Source organism: Mytilus californianus, unplaced genomic scaffold (genome assembly GCF_021869535.1).
Source record: "Mytilus californianus isolate M0D057914Y unplaced genomic scaffold, xbMytCali1.0.p SCAF_4, whole genome shotgun sequence".
Classification (NCBI taxonomy): domain Eukaryota; kingdom Metazoa; phylum Mollusca; class Bivalvia; order Mytilida; family Mytilidae; genus Mytilus; species Mytilus californianus.
In genome coordinates, this window is record NW_026262690.1 from 4,717,918 (window position 1) to 4,738,208 (window position 20,291).

At 30.2% G+C, this 20,291-nt stretch overlaps 1 protein-coding gene across 18 annotated transcripts in view; it reads left to right on the forward strand.

Moving 5' to 3' along the window:
* LOC127739383 (peripheral plasma membrane protein CASK-like) overlaps nt 1-20,291 on the forward strand; it is a 229,056-nt gene that overhangs the window by 101,143 nt on the left and 107,622 nt on the right. For 16 of the 18 annotated variants that reach the window (XM_052251086.1, XM_052251085.1, XM_052251094.1 and 13 more), the window contains 3 exons: nt 2,448-2,528; nt 14,870-14,960; nt 16,954-17,075. In XM_052251086.1, the coding sequence (XP_052107046.1) occupies nt 2,448-2,528; nt 14,870-14,960; nt 16,954-17,075 (294 nt within the window). The remainder of the gene's footprint in view (nt 1-2,447; nt 2,529-14,869; nt 14,961-16,953; nt 17,076-20,291) is intronic. The other 2 variants (XM_052251087.1, XM_052251103.1) reach the window with 1 other exon arrangement.

Sequence of the window (20,291 nt, forward strand, 5' to 3'; positions counted from 1 at the left end):
TTAGTATGGGGTTATAAAATAAATGATGAGCAATACTATGAAATTAATTATTTGATTACAATTATAATGTTTTGTATATATAAGGCAAATTATATGTCTGAACAGAAAACAAAATCTTTAGATGTATATTCAGTATTTAAAGCAGAATTAATGTACAGCCACAAAATGCAGGCAACTAGTAAACATACTAAGAATAAATGTCTACTTGATAAAGTTGTCAAATTGTTGTAATAATTTTTATGTTTGAAAATGTATAATCTAGCAAAAAATAAAAGGAAAAGGTAAATAAAATATAAAAATTCTAGATTTCCGGAACTGATTTAGAGAAATAATTTTACCTATAACCGTTAAGCGTGGTTGATAACGGTATTTGTTATCCTCAGTTTTTTTATCGTTAAAAAAAAATGAAGAAAATATTTACAAACTAATTTATTTCAGAATCGAAACAAATATATTGAAATTTGTATTCATACATACCTGTGAATAGCTTATATTAATCATATTTAAATCACTATTCCAAACCAGGAAGAGATATCAATACAATAATAGTAAATCGATAACGGCAATCGTGAACTATTTCCGGAAACTTTTTCTATCCAAACAAGCTAGATAATACATATTGATAAATAAGAATTTCATATATACTTATTTATTTACGATTGAAAATATAATATTTATAATATAGTTTAGATGAATTGTAATGTATTATTATTAAATAGAGAGAAACCCTGGATTTCTTGTAAAAATAAAGTGACCTTTCACTAGAATGCTGGACTAGTGAAATAAATTGTTAACAGCAAGCAATATATTGTTGAATAAAAAAAAAAAAAAAAAAAAAAAAGAAACTTTAGTTGCAAAAATGATCAGCAAGACAAGATCTACGAATATGTTTGCATGGTCGAGATCGTCAGTGGACTCCTTATTAGAGTTATTGCCCTTTGATAAAGATTTTAACCATTTTTTGCGTTTTTGCCCAATATCTTAAAAATTATAATAAATAGATAAAAACTTAAATAAGCCAAAATGATCAGAAAGACAAGATCTACATTTAAGACATTATGGAGAAAATTTTCCAACGACTGCTAATTGGAGTTATTGCCGTTTAATGACGATTTTTACAAATTTTTGGCATTTTGCCTTATATGTTAAAAATTATAATAGATTAGTAGAAACTTTAAATAACAAAAATGATCAGCAAGGCATGATCCACAAACAAGTCAAAGTTTGCTGATATAGTTATTAGACTGTCACTCTTCATCGGAGTGATTGCTTGTTAATGAGGATTTTTTTTAGCCCTCTTTTGTGTTTTGAGCACAAACTAAAGAAAATAGAGAGAAACAAAATGATCAACAAAAAGATTTTTGTCATGAATTCTATTCTTGTCTACAATGTTGGAAAAAGTCCAATGTTGAATATGTACATAGACCTAGGTGAGCAACACAGGCTCTTTAGAGTCTCTAGTTCAGCTTATTTATAGTTTTAAAGTATTATAAAAATGGTAGTTGAAAAATTGTTAAGATTTATAGAGATTATTAGTAAGTGCTAGTTATAGTAAAATTCTTACTTTTTCTAAGAAAAAAGTTTATTAGCTCAATTACAAATACCTGTTGCTCTTTTTATTAATAAAAGATTAACCAAATTTCATTTTAACAAAATCAGTCTATAAATCCTGTTACAACAAAAAGGAGTCTTTAGTTTTCTGATTTTAACATAATTTGTTACAAGGACCAGTTACTGTCATTTATGAATCTATGAACTAAATTATAAAATTGTTCTCTGAAAGCAAAGTTTACTGTTACATTTTGCCATTTTGTAGCAAAAAGACAAAAAGTACATTTGTGACGAAGTACGCAAAGCATCATCAGTCTGTCCTTAAATTCTGAAGATTGTTTTCCTTCTGTAAATCTAATTTTTTTTAGTAATACATGTATATCACTTAAAGTCACCAATATGTGCTGTACTGCAAAGACACCTACAGTTTAAGTTTCAAATTTACCTATATATTTTTATATATTAGTTTTACAGTATATCTTTCTTGTCGACATATTCTTATTTTATTTTTATTCGTTTTTACCCTACTGTACAATCACCACTTCAGGTGTTGGTCCACTTATAGAGTTTTAGTATATATTTGTGTTTAAAATTATGACTGTGTTTAGAGGCAAGCCTAAATATTGCATAATCAGAACCCACAAAGCTGTATACATCACCCATTATCATCCTACATAACACATACAATCACCAAAAATAGCGGACAGTACAACAGAAGACATTAACCAGTTTTAGGAGTGTAAAAATCTCCCCTATACCTATCTAGACCATAGGTTGTAAAACTAAAACAGTAAAAACATTTATCTGAAATGATATACATTTTATAACTATTAAACTGTTGAATGATTTGTAAAATAATTAAGATCGAACATCAAGTTTATGTTTTGTTTTTATAGGATAGAAGTAGAATTCCAAAAGTTCACTTGCAAGAAACTGTAGAAGAATTAAAAAAGTTTAATGCAAGACGAAAATTAAAGGTAAGTTGGTATTACTGATATTGTTCAGTATACCTTAGTAGACTTAATAAGCTCATTTATTTTTTCAAACTAAGTGTTATATATTACATTTATTTAACATAAACTGAACCTAACAAATTTGAGGAAAATACTAAAAATCAGTAGCTCCTTTCAGGAAAAATCTTACATCTAAAAGCGATACTAAAATGTTCATTATTTGCAGCATTTTTTCTTTGTAAATCTTTTTTTAAATTAATTGGAGATGAGTTTAGAAAGGAAAAATTCTATTTAGCCAGCCAATCTGTCTCCATGCCAACACTGCATTGTTTAAAATGGGTCAGAAGTTCGATTTAAAAGCATATAATCTAACCATAGGAGATATGTAAATGGATCAGAGAAAGTATATAAAATTACCATTTTTCATCAACAAAATTTACAAAGATGATACCAGTTATTTGCAATCAACTTCTTCAGTTTTTAACCCAGATCCCTGAAATTTCACAGAATAATTGCAAAGCGCCTGCCATTATGAATTTGTTTGAAGAATTTGTCTCCATTTTTCAAGACTTGGGATCTTAGTGTACTTTGTAAAAATAAACATATTGTCAAATGTTCACACCATAATAGAATCAACATTTTCTTACTCTTCTTTCTTGTAGTACTTCATAACCTACACCCCTGCCTTGCAATTAGAATTTTAGAATAAAAACTTGCAGATTGTATTTACCAGAATTTGGTAATTGCAAGATTTTCAGTTTAAAATTCTTCAATCTTCCAAAATTTTGTCAATTTATTAAAGAATGAGAAGGATGAAATAATCCCGTTGATTTAGAACTTTGTTTATGTCCCTTGAGAAAAAAAAAAGGGTAACATTCTGTTTCAAGGTAAAAAAAAGAAGAACTATTTTTTCTACTACAAATTGATTAAGGTAGCTGGGGTGTCTAAATGTTTGATGATAGATTTTTCTTAACCTTCAGTAAAAGACTTTGGGGTTAATGTGTTTTCAAATTTCAATATAAAAACTGGGGGTCACTGAGCTTGTTTTTACGTTAAAATGCATTGAAATTAATGAAATCAGAGTTATTTTTTATGGGTTATATAGGGGAAACTTAATTTTTCCTTATTGAGGAAACATTAAATGATAGAATTGTTAAAAATTCAATGAGAGAATTGCTTTTTATATTTGGAAATATTTCCAAAATATAAAATAACAAATAGGGTCACTGGCCTTGTTTTTTTGAAAAATCAAAAACAGAAAGACAAACTTTCCTATCAAATTCAATATAATTATCTGCCCTTGATTTTAAAAGGACTTAACGACACTTAATTTTTTGATAGTTTAATCTTTAAATTTTTAGTTTTAGATGCTTCTGTTGAATATGGAATGATACTTGGTAAAATATTTTAGACCGAAAAGTATGCAACATGCCTAGAAAGGATGCTCAGAGAAAGACACCCGATCTACCTTAAGATTGAAACTAGGCTTTCATACACATGGTGCTTCTAAGATTTTATTCCTTTTGAATCAATTATGACCATTTGATGGGCCTTCAAACTTCCAACTACACAGCTCTTTAGGAAATCCAATAGAAACATTAGTCAGTTTTATGCATCAGAATATTAAATGAGACATACAGTGTCTTTTACCTCTTATTAAGATCAACTGGATAAAACAGCTGTGATCTAGTACCATCATATGGTATTTGTCCATCTTGTCTATAAAATCAATTATTAAAAAAATGGAATTTGAACTAAATTTGTCTTAAATCATCACCTATGGGACATTTGTTGCGAAATAATTTCCCATGACCTAACAGACCTGTCATTATTGAGAATAAAAGAGAAATCTCCATAAATTTTAATACTAAATTCCGTTTTAACTGATGTCATGTGTTTGTCTTCTTCAGAAATTGTGTTAAATTACACCTTACAATCAGCTAAATTACATAAAACCACTATTTGTAGAAATTATTTGGCAATGTAATAATTTTTTAGTTCTCTATAAATTACACCTTACAATCAGCTAAATTGCATAAAACCACTATTTGTAGAAATTATTTGGCAATGTAATAATTTTTTAGTTCTCTATAAATTACACCTTACAATCAGCTAAATTGCATAAAACCACTATTTGTAGAAATTATTTGGCAATGTAATAATTTTTAAGTTCTGGATAAATAACTGTTATGATCAGATAACAAAATTTTTTTTAGTTTTTAAGATTTTTTTTTGTATTAAATAAAGGTGACAAACTAGTTTTAAGCCTAGTAACATAATGAAAATTTACAGAAAAATGTTAAAACATATATTGCATAGGTGAAACAGACAGGTAAAGATGATGTTACTTTAGATTTACCTGAGTTCTCCTAATAATAATAGGGTCAATATTCACAATTCAATTCAGGTAGGCAATAATAGCAGCCTTTTCTTTAATTCCTATGTATATATCGTAAACTTGGATTTGAAAGATGACTAGTTTCAAAGCTGAGACATTTTCACATGTGTGGTTGAATTTTTCGAGTTACAAAGTGTGGTTAGATTTCCTGTAATATTTAATTCCCCAAGAATGCTTGTGTGATATACGGCTTCAAGGAGGGAAAAAGATTCCTGTTTTCACTCTGTTAAATTCTCTGGAAATTCTCTGGAAATTCAGTTCTTTACAAACATTTCATAACTCCAAAGTTTTTACATCTGTATTCTATGGTCCTCTGCCCTAAAAAAAAAAGCACAAATGGTTCAGCTCAGTCAATTTTTAAAAATAGCACCATGTCCAATACATTAACTTTCAATTGGTGCTTTTTCATGAAAAATTTTGATGTCTCAAAGCAAATATCTTCATTTCACAATGTCCTATGATGCGTTTTACCCCGAAAGACACCAGGTCAACTGGGGAAGTTCTTTTATAAAATGGAAAAACAAAACTCATCCATATCATTACACAGATATTTTTGTATTTCTAATTATAGTTGCGTTCTTCGTTTTAAGGTGCATAAGAGATAATTACAGTCGCACAACGCGTTGCAGGGAAAATAGAAATACCGGCCGTCTGTCTGTCTGTCCGGTCTTGTTAACGCTCTCACATTAACCATTCTTGCCAGATTTCTATAAAACTTATATCATTGGTTTATATCAGCAATGTCTTGAATAAGTTCGAAAAATCAAAGCTGATCAATAATTTTTATTGGTATGACGTCGGCGTCGGCATCCGAAGACACATTGGTTTTCTCACAATAACTTTAGTTTAAGTGAATGGATCTCTATGAAATTTTACCATAAGGTTCAATACCACAAAAGGAAGGTTGGGATTGATTTTGGGGGTTATGGTACCAACAGTTAAGGAATTAGGGACCAAAAATAAGCATTTTTGTAACTTCCAGACAATAACTTGTGTTTAAGTGTATGGATCTCTCTGAAATTATACCACAAGTTTCCATACCACAAAGGGATGGTTAGGATTTTTTCTCATTTCAGATTTCAGAAATTAAACAAAATTTCTTCACAAATTTTTTTTTTGCAAAAAAAAGGTGGGTGGGGGGGGGGGGGGGGGTCAAAACGCAACAGCATAGTGTATTGCACAAAAGCAAAAAAAAAAAATAGGTTAATTCTTATTTTTTTTTGGGGGGGGGGGGGGTTAAATTGCACAGGCACAGTGTATTGCACAAAAGCAAAAAATTGAATATAAATTCATATCCTATAACCAATTCTGAGTCCTTTGACTACAGTTATTCTGTGTCAGAAACCTATTATGTGTCAAATATTTTTAATTACAATCCAAATTCAGACCTGTATCAAGCGCGAATATTGTGTCCATTTTTGCCCCAACTGTTCAGGGTTGGACCTCTGCGAATGTATCCAGCTGCGCCCGGGGAAGCAATTTATTTAAAGAGTGATGCCCCTTGGAAACATTAATTATATGGCAAATTGCATCCTTAGCGATTGCATGTGTACAAATCTTGCCAGATGTTTATAAAACTTATATTGTAGGTTTATATCAACAATAGCTCGGACAAGTTTGAAAATCAGTGCTGATCAATAATTTTTAAAATATTAATAACATGGAAAATTGCATTGTTAGCGCTTTCATGTGTACAATTCTTGCCAGATTTTTATGAAACTTATATCATAGGTTTAAAACAGCAATGTCTTGGACAAGTTTGAAAATCAGTGCTGATCAATTATTAAGAGTTATGCCCTTGGAAATATTAGAAATTGCTCTTAAGTCTTCAACTCTGTACGATAATTTTAAAAAGTTTTAAAAAACAAAAAAAAAATTTGTTTATAGTTATTGACCTTGAACAGATGAAATATGTGCAACGTGTGGGACATTGGAACTCTGTTCTTTTATTCAATAAGGACATTAATTTGTCGTTTGTGTAAACATGGATTTTTTTTCTTGGCTTGGCTGCACAAAGTGCTTAACTTTCTTGTAGTATAGCAATATTTTGTGGTAAGGGGGAATGGGTAGAAATGGGTACCTATTTTGTGTAATCTCACATTCCTGAAAGTTCAAAGAGAGATTGATCACACATATCATATATTGAAATTATGCAAATGCTGTGATGGATTGTTTGAGGAATTTGTTACCATTTTTAGCTCACCGTGCTTAAAAGGCCATGTGAACTTTTGCAATCACTTGGTGTCTGTCGTTGTAAACATTTTAAAAGATCTTCTCCTCTGAAATAACTGGACCAAATATTTCCAAATTTTACCTGAATGTTTAATAGGGAATCTAGTATAAAAATTGTATCTGGGTATTTGATCCACGAACAAGCATGGCAACTGTTGCTGATAATAAAACACAGGGTTTAAATATAGTTTTAGGCTTATTTTTATGCCCCAGCCGTAGCGGAGGGGGCATTAAGTTTTACCCTTGTACATCCCATAGTTGGTTTCCGTTCTCTAACTTTAGTTTGCCTCAACCAAGTGTTATGAAACTTATGCACAATGCTTGTTACCACAAAACACAGATCAAGTTTGAATTTTGGTGATGTCACTTTAACCGTTCTAGAGTTATGCCCCTTTACAAATGGAAAAATTGCTGAATTTTTCATTTCCATTCTCTAACTTAAGTTTGCCCCAAAGTTGGTCATCAGGTGCAAAAAGCGTCATTTTTTACGATTTTTTGTCCTATTTCTTGACCCCAAAGACCGAGGGATGCTGATATAGGTATCCAGCTGTAGTCTGCATGTACAGTGGACCCCAGTAAACACATTAACCCTAACAGTTCTTAGGCCGTAGCAGTGGGGGCATTAAGTTTTACCCTTGTACATCCCATAGTTGGTTTCCGTTCTCTAACTTTAGTTTGCATCAACCAAATGTATTGAAACTTATACACAATGCGTATTACTACAAAACTCAGATCAAGTACAAATTTTGGTAGCATCACATTTACTGTTCTTCAGTTATGTCCCTTTATAACTTAATATGATATGCAAGCGTGGGCATAATCTGTATCCCATGGGCACATTCTTCATTTATTTAAAACTGAAGCAGTTAGAGCAAAACTGACAAATGATCACAGGTCGAGATCTACATAGTAGGAAATTTTCAGAAAAATTGGACAACTCATTTTGAAGTTATTGCCCCTGAAATGGTAACTTTTTGAAAATTTTTATACGACCGCAAAAAAAATTTTGAGGTCGTATATTGGTATGACGTTGGCGTCGTCGTCGTCGTCGTCGTCCGGCGTCGTCGTCCAAATACACAATGGTTTTCGCACTCTAACTTTAGTTTAAGTGAATGGATCTCTATGAAATTTTACCATAAGGTTCAATACCACAATAGGAAGGTGGGGATTGATTTTGGGGGTTATGGTACCAACAGTTAAGGAATTAGGGGCCAAAAAGGGGCCGAAAATAAGCATTTTTGTAACTTCCAGACATAACTTGTGTGTTAGCATATGGATCTCTTTGACATTGTACCACAAGATTCCATATCACAAAGGGTCAATGCTGGGATTGATTTTGGGGTTAATTGCCTCAAAATTTTAGGAATAAGGGGCCAAAAGGGGGCAAAAAACAAGCATTTTTCTAGTTTCATGACAATAACTTGTTTGTAAGTGTATGGATCTTTCTGAAATTTTACTACAAGGTTCCATTTCACAAAGGGAAAGCTGGAATTGAGTGTTGTGGTAATTGCCCAAAACGTTTAGTAATAAGGGGCCTAAAAAGGGGTTTAAAATAAGCATTTTTTAGTTTCTAGACAATAACTTGTGTTCAAGTGTATGGATCTCTCTAAAATTGTATTACAAGGTACCAAACCACAAAGGCAAGGCTGTTATTGAGCTTGGTTTGGGGGGAAAGGGGGGTGGGGGTGATGAATCATAAGGGGGGCGGGGGTCAAAAAAGGGGTAATTTTTTTTTTTCCTTTTTTTTTTGTTTAAAATTTACATTTTAAGTTAAGTTATTTTTTATCACGAAGAGAAAGTAGGAATTGAGTTTTGGGGTTAATTGCTCAAACATTTATGAATAAGGGGCCAAATATTGGTCGAAAATAAGGATTTTTTTAGTTTGCAACAAAAACTTGTGTTCAAGTGTATGGATCTCTGTGAAATTGTATTGCAATGTACCATACCACAAATTGAAGGTTGTGATTGAGGTGGGGGATGATGAATCAAAAGGGGGTTGAAAAAATGTGTGGGGGGGTAGGATTTTTTTTTTTCATTTTTTTTTCTTTAAAATTTTCCATTTAAGGTAGATCATAAGTATATACTTTTTGAGACAGAATTTTCTTATAATTTGCCAAAATTAAGATTTTACTATGCTTTTTTCAAAAATATAATAAAAAGTATGGGTCACTGTGCTATTTTTCAAGCTATGAGCCGTTGAAAATTGCCTAAATTTGGTTAGATTGTTCATGAAAAAACACATTTGTGTGCATAAAAAAAATTCTATGAGATAGAATTTTGAAATAAATTGTGAGAAGATAGGTTTTATTATATGTTTTAAGAAAATAAAAAGAAAAAATGGTGTCACCGAACTTGTTTTCTTGCTACAAGTAAAAATTAAAAATTTCCCTATTAGTCCAGTATAATTTTTTTACTAAAGGAGTTATCTCCCCTTAAATGACTCTTTTGAAAAAATGAATTTGTAAACAAGAAAAAATAATATTTATTTAAATATTTTGTATAAAACAATAAATCACCAAGTTTTTATTATATAAATAAACAGTCTAACCATTTAATTGCTAATGTGTCTCCAAATTTGCAAACTTGGGCAAATAACTAGACCTATTTTGAACTGCGATTGTACAATTCAAGATGGCGGTATACCATAAATCTTCCTTAAAGATGGTTGTTTCAGATTTATATATGAAAGAAAATAATAATGATACGGTTATATATCATGAGGAATTGAAATTTAAAATTATGTATATTGGAAATTTAGGTTACATTGGAAAGTAATAATTGGCTTGGGGGGGGGGGGGGGGGGGGGGGGGGGGGGGGGGGGGGTTATGGCTCTAATGTTTAAGGAATAAGGGGAAAAAAGGTTAAAAAACAAGGGTTTCCATTTTAATAGACAAATAATTGAGTAAAGAACATTATTTAAAAGCAGTGTAAGGTTGGTAATTCAAACTCATTTAAATATCTCATCTACACTGCTTTTAAATTATGTAAATTGGAAATTTGCCAATAACTTTATTGTTAATAAATGCATTGGAAATTTGCCAACAATTTTAGTGTAATAAACTTCATTGGAAATTTGCCAATATGAAATTTTGCTGATGAAGGTTTTTTGTTTACCTTTAGCCTTGACTATGAAGTCATTTTCTATTTTTATAGCCTTATGATGTAGTTGAATTATTTAATACTTTTATGATGTGTTTAAATGGGGTTTTATCATGTTTATGGTTGCAAATTTATTGTTTTAGTATAATAAACTCCATTTAAAATTTGCCAATAAAAAAAATTTTTGTTTATTTTTAGCTATGATTATGATGTCATTTTCTATTTTACTTTTATGGTTGCAAAGAAATTTTTATTTTTAGATATTACTGTTAAATGATGCTGATTAAGGTTTTTGCTATGTTTAGCCATGACTATGATGTCATTTTTATACGACCGCAAAAAAATTTTGTGGTCGTATATTGGTATGACGTTGGCGTCGTCGTCGTCGTCGTCGTCCGGCGTCGTCGTCCGAATACATATTGGTTTTCGCACTCTAACTTTAGTTTAAGTGAATGGATCTTTTTGAAATTTGACCATAAGGTTAAATACCACAAAAGGAAGGTTGGGATTGATTTTGGGGGTTATGGTACCAACAGTTAAGGAATTAGGGGCCAAAAAGGGGCCAAAAATGAGCATTTTCTAGTTTCCAGACAATAACTGTGGAACGGTGTATGGATCTCTCTGAAATTATACTACAAGTTTCCATACCACAAAGGGATGGTTAGGATTTGCTTTGGGGGGTTATGGCTCAAACCGTTTAGGAATTAGGGGCAAAAAAGGGGGAAAAACAAGGTTGTCCTGGTTAATGGACAAATACTTTAGTACAAAACATAATTTAAAGCAGTGTAAGGGAGATAAATCAAATACATCATTGAAATTATCTCCCTTACACTGCTTTTAAATTATGTATAAAGTAATGGTTAATGAACAATAAAGATAATCTAAAACAGTGTAAGGGAGGTAATCCAAATACAACGTTTTGGTTACTTCCCTTACACTGCTTTTAAATTATGTTTAAAGAAATGCATATTTATAAAGGAAGACCAGTAAAAATATCTGCAAATGTTTTCATCTTTTTTTTTTTACAAAAAAATCCATATGAAAGATTTGACACTATATTTTTATTAATTCTATTATAAAATAGATTAAGTTAGCACTATGGTAAATTTAAATGGGTAATTATGGTTGCCAACTCCATTGGAAATTTGAATTGAGATTATGACCATATCTTGAGGGAAAGAATTTTTTGGGGGGAAAAAGGGGGGGGGGGATAAAAAGAAATTGTGGGGGGCCAATTTTTTCTCATTTCAGATTTCAGAAATTAAAAAGAATTATTCTTCAAATATTTTTTTTTTTCAAATTTCAAATATTGAAAAATTTCAAGAAGTAATCTTTAATTGCACAGTATGGCGCATTAGATTTGTAAAATCTTTGATCACATTTATTTATTTGTTATGCCGAATCTAACAGTGTATTTAGATTTTTAATTTTGGGTCCAGTTTTCAAATTGCATTAATGTCCAAAGGGTCCAAAATTAAACTTTGTTTGATTTTAGCAAAAATTGAATATATGAGGTTCTTTGATATGCTGAATCTAAACATGTATTTAGATTTTTGATTTTTGGCCCAGTTTTCAAGTTGGTCCAAATTGGGGTCCAAAATTAAACTTTGTTTGATTTCAACAAAAATTGAATATATGGGGTTCTTTGATATGCTGAATCTAACCATGTATTTAGATTTTTTATTTGTGGACCCCGTTATCTAATTGGTTCATATTGAGGTCAAAAGGGTCCAAAATTAAACTTTGTTTGATTTCATCTAAAATTGAATTATTGGGGTTCTTTGATATTCCAAATCTAACCGTGTATTTAGGTTTTTAATTTTTTTTATCCTGTTTTTTAAATTGGTCTACATTGAGGTCCAAAGGGTCCAAAATTAAACTTAGTTTGATTTTAACAAAAATTGAATTCTTGGGGTTCTTTGATTTGCTGAATCTAAACATGTGTTTAGATTTTTGATTATGGGCCCAGTTTTCAAGTTGGTCCAAGATAGGGTCCAGTATTTAAACTTTGTTTGATTTCAACAAAAAATGAATATATGGGGTTCTTTGATATGCTGAATCTAAACATGTATTTAGATTTTTGATTATGGGCCCAGTTTTCAAGTTGGTCCAAATTGGGGTCCAAAATTAAACTTTGTTTGATTTCAACAAAAATTGAATATATGAGGTTCTTTGATATGCTGAATCTAACCATGTATTTAGATTTTTTATTTGTAGGCCCCGCTATCAAATTGGTTCATATTGAGGTCAAAAGGGTCCAAAATTAAACTTTGTTTGATTTCATCGAAAATTGAATTATTGGGGTTCTTTGATATGCCAAATCTAACCGTGTTTTTAGATTTTTAATTTTAAGTCCCGTTTTTTAAATTGGTCTTCATTGAGGTCCAAAGGGTCCAAAATTAAACTTAGTTTGATTTTAACAAAAATTGAATTCTTGGGGTTCTTTGATATGCTGAATCTAAACATGTGTTTAGATTTTTTATTATGGGCCCTGTTTTCAAGTTGGTCCAAGTTGGGGTCCAAAATTAAACTTTTTTTGATTTCAACAAAAATTGAATATATGGGGTTCTTTGATATGCTGAATCTAACCATGAATTTAGATTTTTTATTTGTGGGCCCCGCTATCAAATTGGTTCATATTGAGGTCAAAAGGGTCCAAAATTAAACTTTGTTTGATTTCATCAAAAATTGAATTATTGGGGTTCTTTGATATTCCAAATCTAACCGTGTATTTAGATTTTTAATTTTAAGTCCCGTTTTTTAAATTGGTCTACATTAAGGTCCAAAGGGTCCAAAATTAAACTTAGTTTGATTTTAGCAAAAATTGAATTCTTGGGGTTCTTTGATATGCTGAATCTAAACATGTGTTTAGATTTTTGATTATGGGCCCAGTTTTCAAGTTTGTCCAAGTTGGGGTCCAAAATTAAACTTTGTTTGATTTTAACAAAAATTGAATATATGGGGTTCTTTGATATGCTGAATCTAACCATGTATTTTGATTTTGGACATTGGACCATAATAGGTAAATTAAAAAAATTCAAGTTCTTAGACCACATTCTTTCTGTGTCAGAAACCTATGCTGTGTCAAATATTTAATAACAATCCAAATTCAGAGCTGTATCAAGCTTGAATGTTGTGTCCATACTTGCCCCAACTGTTCAGGGTTCGACCTCTGCGGTCGTATCAAGCTGCGCCCCAGCGAAGCATTTTATCTATTTTAATATCTGTTATGATGTATTTAAATGGGCTTTTATGGTTACAAAGGAATTTTATTTTTAGATATTACTATAAAATGTTGCTGATGCTGATTAAGGATTTTGTTTATTTTTAGCCATGACTATGATGTCATTTTCTATTTTAATACCTTTATGATGTAATTTCCATTTTTAGATATTACTGTTAAATGATGCTGATTAAGGGTTTTTTGCTATGTTTAGCCATGACTATGATGTCATTTTCTATTTTAATATCTTTATGATGTATTTAAATGGGCTTTTATGGTTACAAAGGAATTTTATTTTTAGATATTATTTTAAATGTTGCTGATTAAGGATTTTTGTTTATTTTTAGCCATGACTATGATGTCACTTTCTATTTTAATACCTTTATGATGTATTTAAATGGGCTCCCATGTATTTAGATTTTTGATTATTTATACATGTTACCAAATTGGTCCACATTGAACAAAAACGGTCCAAATTTCAACTTTATTACATTACATCAAACATTGAATTCTACATATTCTTTGATATATTGAAATTAACAAACAATTTAGTTTATGGATATTCCACCATAATAGGTAAATTAAATTTTTTCCAGTTCTTACACCACATTCATCCTGTGTCAGAAACCTATGCTGTGTCAAATATTTAATGACAATCCAAAGTCATAGCTGTATCAAGCTTGAATTTTGTGTCCATACTTGCCCCAACTGTTCAGGGTTCGACCTCTGCGGTCGTATCAAGCTGCGCCCCAGCGAAGCATTTTATTCATTTTGCGCTGATATTACAAAAACTAAGATGGTTAGAGCAAAATTGACTTTGTTAAAAATAACAAACAGGATAAGGTCTATCTTCTATAAAATTTTCTTTCAAATTGGATAACCCATTATGGAGTTATTGTCCCTGAAATGTAAATTTTGTGTAATCAGCTAGTCCTGCAGTTTTCAACCAAGATCCTTGACATTTCACATACAGTTTTCACACCTATTGAAGTTGTGATTTTCCTATTATGAAGTTGTAACAAATTTTTTTTTCCATTTCTCACATGACATTTCCATATTTTTAAATGTTCATTGTAGACCATTTTACGTTAAGACATTTTTTTGTATCCTGGTGATTTGAGTCTTTGATCCATTTTTTTTTCACTTGTCTTAAATTGATTAGAATGGAAAACTTAATATTTATTATACCTTGTTGATGAACTTTAAAACATTATAATGTACTGATTTACTTCTATATTTAACTTATATTGACATAGTTTGTCTTATCTTTTTCAAAATTTCCTGATACTATATTTGAACAGAATGACTCATTTTTGTCTTAAATGATTTCCTTTTATAAAATGACAGAGTATATTGATAGTAAACCTTTTGTTGTATGATATTTCCTGACAGTTTGGTTGTGTTCTATTTCAGGGTGCTATAATGGCAGCTGTTTCCAGTTCTAAATGGAACACATTTTATAACGACCCTCCTGATATGGCAGAGGATGATATAACCTCAGCTGGTAAATATTACAGTTTTTATTTTAATGTGATTTGTTCGGTTGAAAAATATTTGTCTATTTTATGAGCAATTGATTTAGCATATTATACTCAAGGTAGTCTTATGTTTTATTACCCAAAATCCCAAATCTTTGTATGCATTTAAAATATGACCAAAGCAGAAAGGGATTTTAAACAATTTTGGTCATGTAAATTAAAAAGCATTGTGTATAGAATACTTGTTAGCATATATCTTAACTGGTTGCTTAAAAAATTATCATTTTTGCCTATATTTATAGAAAAAAAACATAAAATATTTTTTTTACAAAAGATTATGTCATTTTTAGATTTAAAACAAGAAGAATATTCCACCTACCATTTAGACTAAAAATGTAAAACAGTACTTCGGTTGATTCAAGAAGTTTTAATTAGAAGAAAATAAAACAAATAAATACACACAGACTTCCTTTCAAGGTCTCCTAGTTAACTGTGATGTGTGATAGTATCTGTCTGGTTTTGAACAAATGATACATGTCAGTTGTACTATGTGATGAATGAAATATTAAGAAAAGTGTAAAGTAGGCATAAACAGCATAGTTCCTATTTTTACCTTCATAATTTCACTAAAATGTACCAAGGCAATTGAATTTTAAAATTAAAAAAAAAACATATAATTTGAAGTGCTTTACTAAGAACTGTTAAAAAAAAGGGTTATAAATGCAGTAACTTTGTGGACTGGAACTAAGCATACAGTTCTAAATTTGAATACACATGTATTATTATTGATAAATAACTGAAATTAGTGTAGTGATAATTGATAGGTTTATTATATTTGAGTCTATCATACCTTCTTTTGATAATTTATTCATAATCTGTTAACAAAAAATTAAATAAAAACGAATCTGCTGTTCAAAGGGAAATAACCTTATTTCAATTTTTGCTTATTTTTTGTGATAGTCTCCCTTCATGTTTTATTACAAAGTTTTTTTTAGTGAAGGATGACAGTTTTTTTATATGCATTCTACTAACTGAGGGCTGTTTTTTTTTAACTTGTCCATCAATGATAGGCATACTATTGTAATGCTCTTGTCTAGTCATCAATCAAGTCCACATTTTATGGCCCCACAACAAAGTTGTCAGGGCCATATAGTTTTACCCTTATCTGTCATTCTGTCATTCCGCAACGAACAGTTATACAAACTTTTTTTCTAAACGCCTTCACATATTGAGCTGATTTTGAGAATGTGAGTCTACTATGATGAGTAACAAATCAAGTTTACATTTGGTTCCGATCCATTGATTTTTGCCGGAATTACCAATTTTGGACTTTCAAAATTTTGTGAAACAGTTATACAGACTTTCATTCTCAAATTTCCACTCCTAATGAAGCCATTTTCGAAATGGGGCCATTCATGTCGTCCTGACACTTCTAGTTGTCTTTACTGTTGCTAAATGTGAGACATAGGTATGAAAGTTGGTGACAGTGTTTGTCAAAACTTACTTTTTCAGAAGATAGAAGAGTGAGACAATCTTTATTTGGTATTTAGATGGATTCTGGGTTTAAGGGTCAATTGAAATAATTAAAATGTGTCTGTAATATTTTTACTTTGGGTTCAGTAATTGAAGAGTCTGTATATAAGGTTTATTGTTTGTGACCATAAAAATTATAAGCTTACTTTTTATGGCTATTATTTATCATGTTTGATTATTGTTGTGTCTTTTATTAAAAGCCATATTCTATTTCATCATTATTACACTATTTATAATTGTATGCAAGGAGTTATGTCCTATCATACTTGAAAAAATCGTTGTGGAAGAAAATGTTCATAGGCATATAGAAGATCCTGTTTTATTTGGTGTTAAAAGCTATATTTCAGGTAATCTTGTTTTATTTAAAAATCTGTAGCTTGGATGTCTCATTTATTGTTACTGTGACTTTGTAATGTGTCCTGTTTTATTTTGTTTCCAATATTCTTACTGTGACTATTTAATGAGTCCTGTTTTATTTTGTGTAAGGAGCTGTGTCTCAGGTGCTAGACTCATTGGAAGAGATACAGTGTTTGACAGATTGTTCCGAACAAGAAAAAGACCTCATCGAAAAAGTTTTCCAAGATACCAAACTACATGCCTTATTAAATGTAAGTACTTACACTATCTTTGTCGTGTTATAAATGTTCCATGTGATATGGATGATTTGTGGTGTAAAGCATTTCACCCATTTAATTGCTGCTGACAGTTATTGCAATGCTGATGGTTGATATGAATATTTGATATGAATATTTGATATGAGTATTTGCTATTAAGATACCTTCAAGTTAAAATTACCTGTAATATACTGACAAAACATATATCAATTCACATTATTTAAAGTAAATGACTTTTTATGGAAAAAAACCTAAATAAATTGTGTTAAAAAATCAAATTTTCCTTGACAATACTTAAATGATAAAGCCTTGATTTGTCTCTCTTTTCTCATATTATATACAGATAACTGAATTTAACTTGTACTGATGTACTTGCATAATTCAGAATCCTTTACTGTGATTGGTTACAAGCACTTACAGTAGTGATTATGTTTATTTTCTGATAGGGAGTGTTTAATGGGCTATACATACAAATATATAAATATTATATACATATCATAGTTGGTTAAAAACCAAAACGAAATTATTGAAAATTAACCCTTATTTTTCTGGAAGTTATTGATATGTAAACTATACCAATTTATTTGCAAATTTTACATAAAAGTTTGTAATATTTTGTGTTACTTGAATTTGAATATGTAAAATACACACATTTGACTTTGCACTTATAATTCTATAATTGAAATGAAAGAAGCATGTGATATGTATTTAGATTTGGTTCAATGGTAGTAGTACAAGGAACAATTGTAGGGTAGATCATAGATTAGTTTACAAATATATATTATAAGATTTCTGTAGTTGAGATGGTTTATGGTCAACTTCTTTTCATTTCTTACTTCAAGATGCCCTATTGTTCAAAATCTTTTCCGTTTGGTTTAAACCTCTGTTAGTGCTCAGATATTGGAGTTTGGCAATCGTCTTTCTGTCTTTGAGACAAGCGACATGACTATTGTTGTCAGTCCCACAGGTGCTGAAGATGATGAGTCTGACGAGGAAGGCAATTTTTATCTTTGCCTCCTATGAGATTTAGAAACTTAATTTTCTGTAGTATTTTAAATGGAGGGTACCCATTTTGTGAAATCATCTCCTCTTCATATCGTAACCAGAAACCTCAAACTTATTGAGATGTTTGTATACCCATTGAATCATTACACGTAACTTATTGAGATGTTTGTATACACATTGAAGCATTACACATAACTTATTGAGATGTTTGTATACACATTGTAGCATTACACATAACTTATTGAGATGTTTGTATACACATTGAAGCATTACACGTAACTTATTGAGATGTTTGTATACACATTGTAGCATTGCACGTAACTTATTGAGATGTTTGTATACACATTGCAGCATTACACGTAACTTATTGAGATGTTTGTATACACATTGAAGCATTACACATAATTTATTGAGATGTTTGTATACACATTGCAGCATTACACGTAACTTATTGAGATGTTTGTATACACATTGTAGCATTACACATAACTTATTGAGATGTTTGTATACACATTGAAGCATTACACATAACTTATTGAGATGTTTGTATACACATTGTAGCATTACCCATAACTTTGTTTATGTTATAGGGATTTTCTAACTTTAGTATGAAAATAATCTTTATAATTTCTGCTTTCACTGAAATGTATTTCCTCAAATATTTATTCAAACAATGAGCATATATGCATTTTACTAACATCAAAGACTTGTAATAGGTATATTTTTATTTGTGATATGATTGCCAATGAGACAACTATCCATATTACAATACTCTGTTAGTAAAGTACATATGCTCATTATTTGAACAAACAGCAGAAATTATAAAGAAAGATGGGAGTACTAAATTTGTTTGAAAATTTTAAGTTTTGTGAAAAGCTTTTGATTTGTCATATAAATTCAACCTGCATTATCAGAAAACAGATAGAAGTGAGCATTTCTTGGACAGATACAATTTTATAACTATATTTCATTATTGCAAAATATACCAAAGTGCCAAAGTTGATTAAAGGTGTCAAGAGTTGAGAAGAAATCAATGAATTTAATTTGAATATTGACAAGGATAGATGCTTGTGGCTCTTTTCAATTCTTTATATGAATTGTTTGGAAATTAAACTTGCTATGCATTAACAGAAGTAAAAAGTTAATTTGTTGTATAGCTTGTAGAATTAAGAATTAAGACTTATCTTTTGGAATTGACATGATATCTGATGTAATAAAGTTAACAAAACAGTTTGAATGAGTGAAATATTATTCAGACCTTGAAACAGAAATGTTTTTCTGAAAAGATATTTATGGTAAAAAATGATTTAGACATACAATAACCAAAATGACACAAAGAATTAGGACCAAGGCAAGACCCTCTTTAGGTTGAACCATGTCATATTCTGTTGAAATTTATAACGCTTAATAGATATGCAAATTAAAATGATTTTTGCCCCCATTGTTATTTGCTTTAGACAGTGCTCATAGCTTCAAAGTATATGGTATAACTATTTCTGCTTTTAACCACACTAGTTATTGTCATGCTGATGGTTTATTTCCTTCAGGGAAACATTGATCAAATTCCTGCACAAGTTTGTTATAGTTATAGTCTAAGAGCAGTTCATTTGGTCAAGATAAACATTTCAATTTTGGCTTAAACAAATTTTTTCTAGAGGTTATTGATGTGTAAACTGAGACTGATTAACTCAATGAAAGTCCAAAAGACTATTTATTCTTAGTTTGTAAATCAGAGGCCTAGTTTACACATCAATAACCTCCAGAAAAAAGTGTTTAATCTTTTATAATTCAGGTTTTTTTTTCAATTTCAACTGTCTTTGAACCCCAGGACTTCACTCATGTGTATCAACCAGGAATTTATCATAACTAAAAGATATTGTATGTATGATTATAACCGTGTGTTGGGAGTTGAATTACTATCTTTGCACACACAAAATAAAAGCTGTAGAAGAATTTTAAGTTTATACAAAGTTACCATATCTGAATTTAACATACAATTAACTATAACATATTTTTAATAAGAAGAAGAACTATATCAGCAAAAACAGCAATTTCTAAATAGATTTTGTTCTTCTTGTTGCTTTATAAATGATTTAAGAGAATAAATATTTGAAAGTTTATTGTTTATATATAATGTGCTCTGTATACTAACTAAACCTTCTCTCGATAACACAAAAGATGTGTAAAAAATTTAGTGTAAAAAAA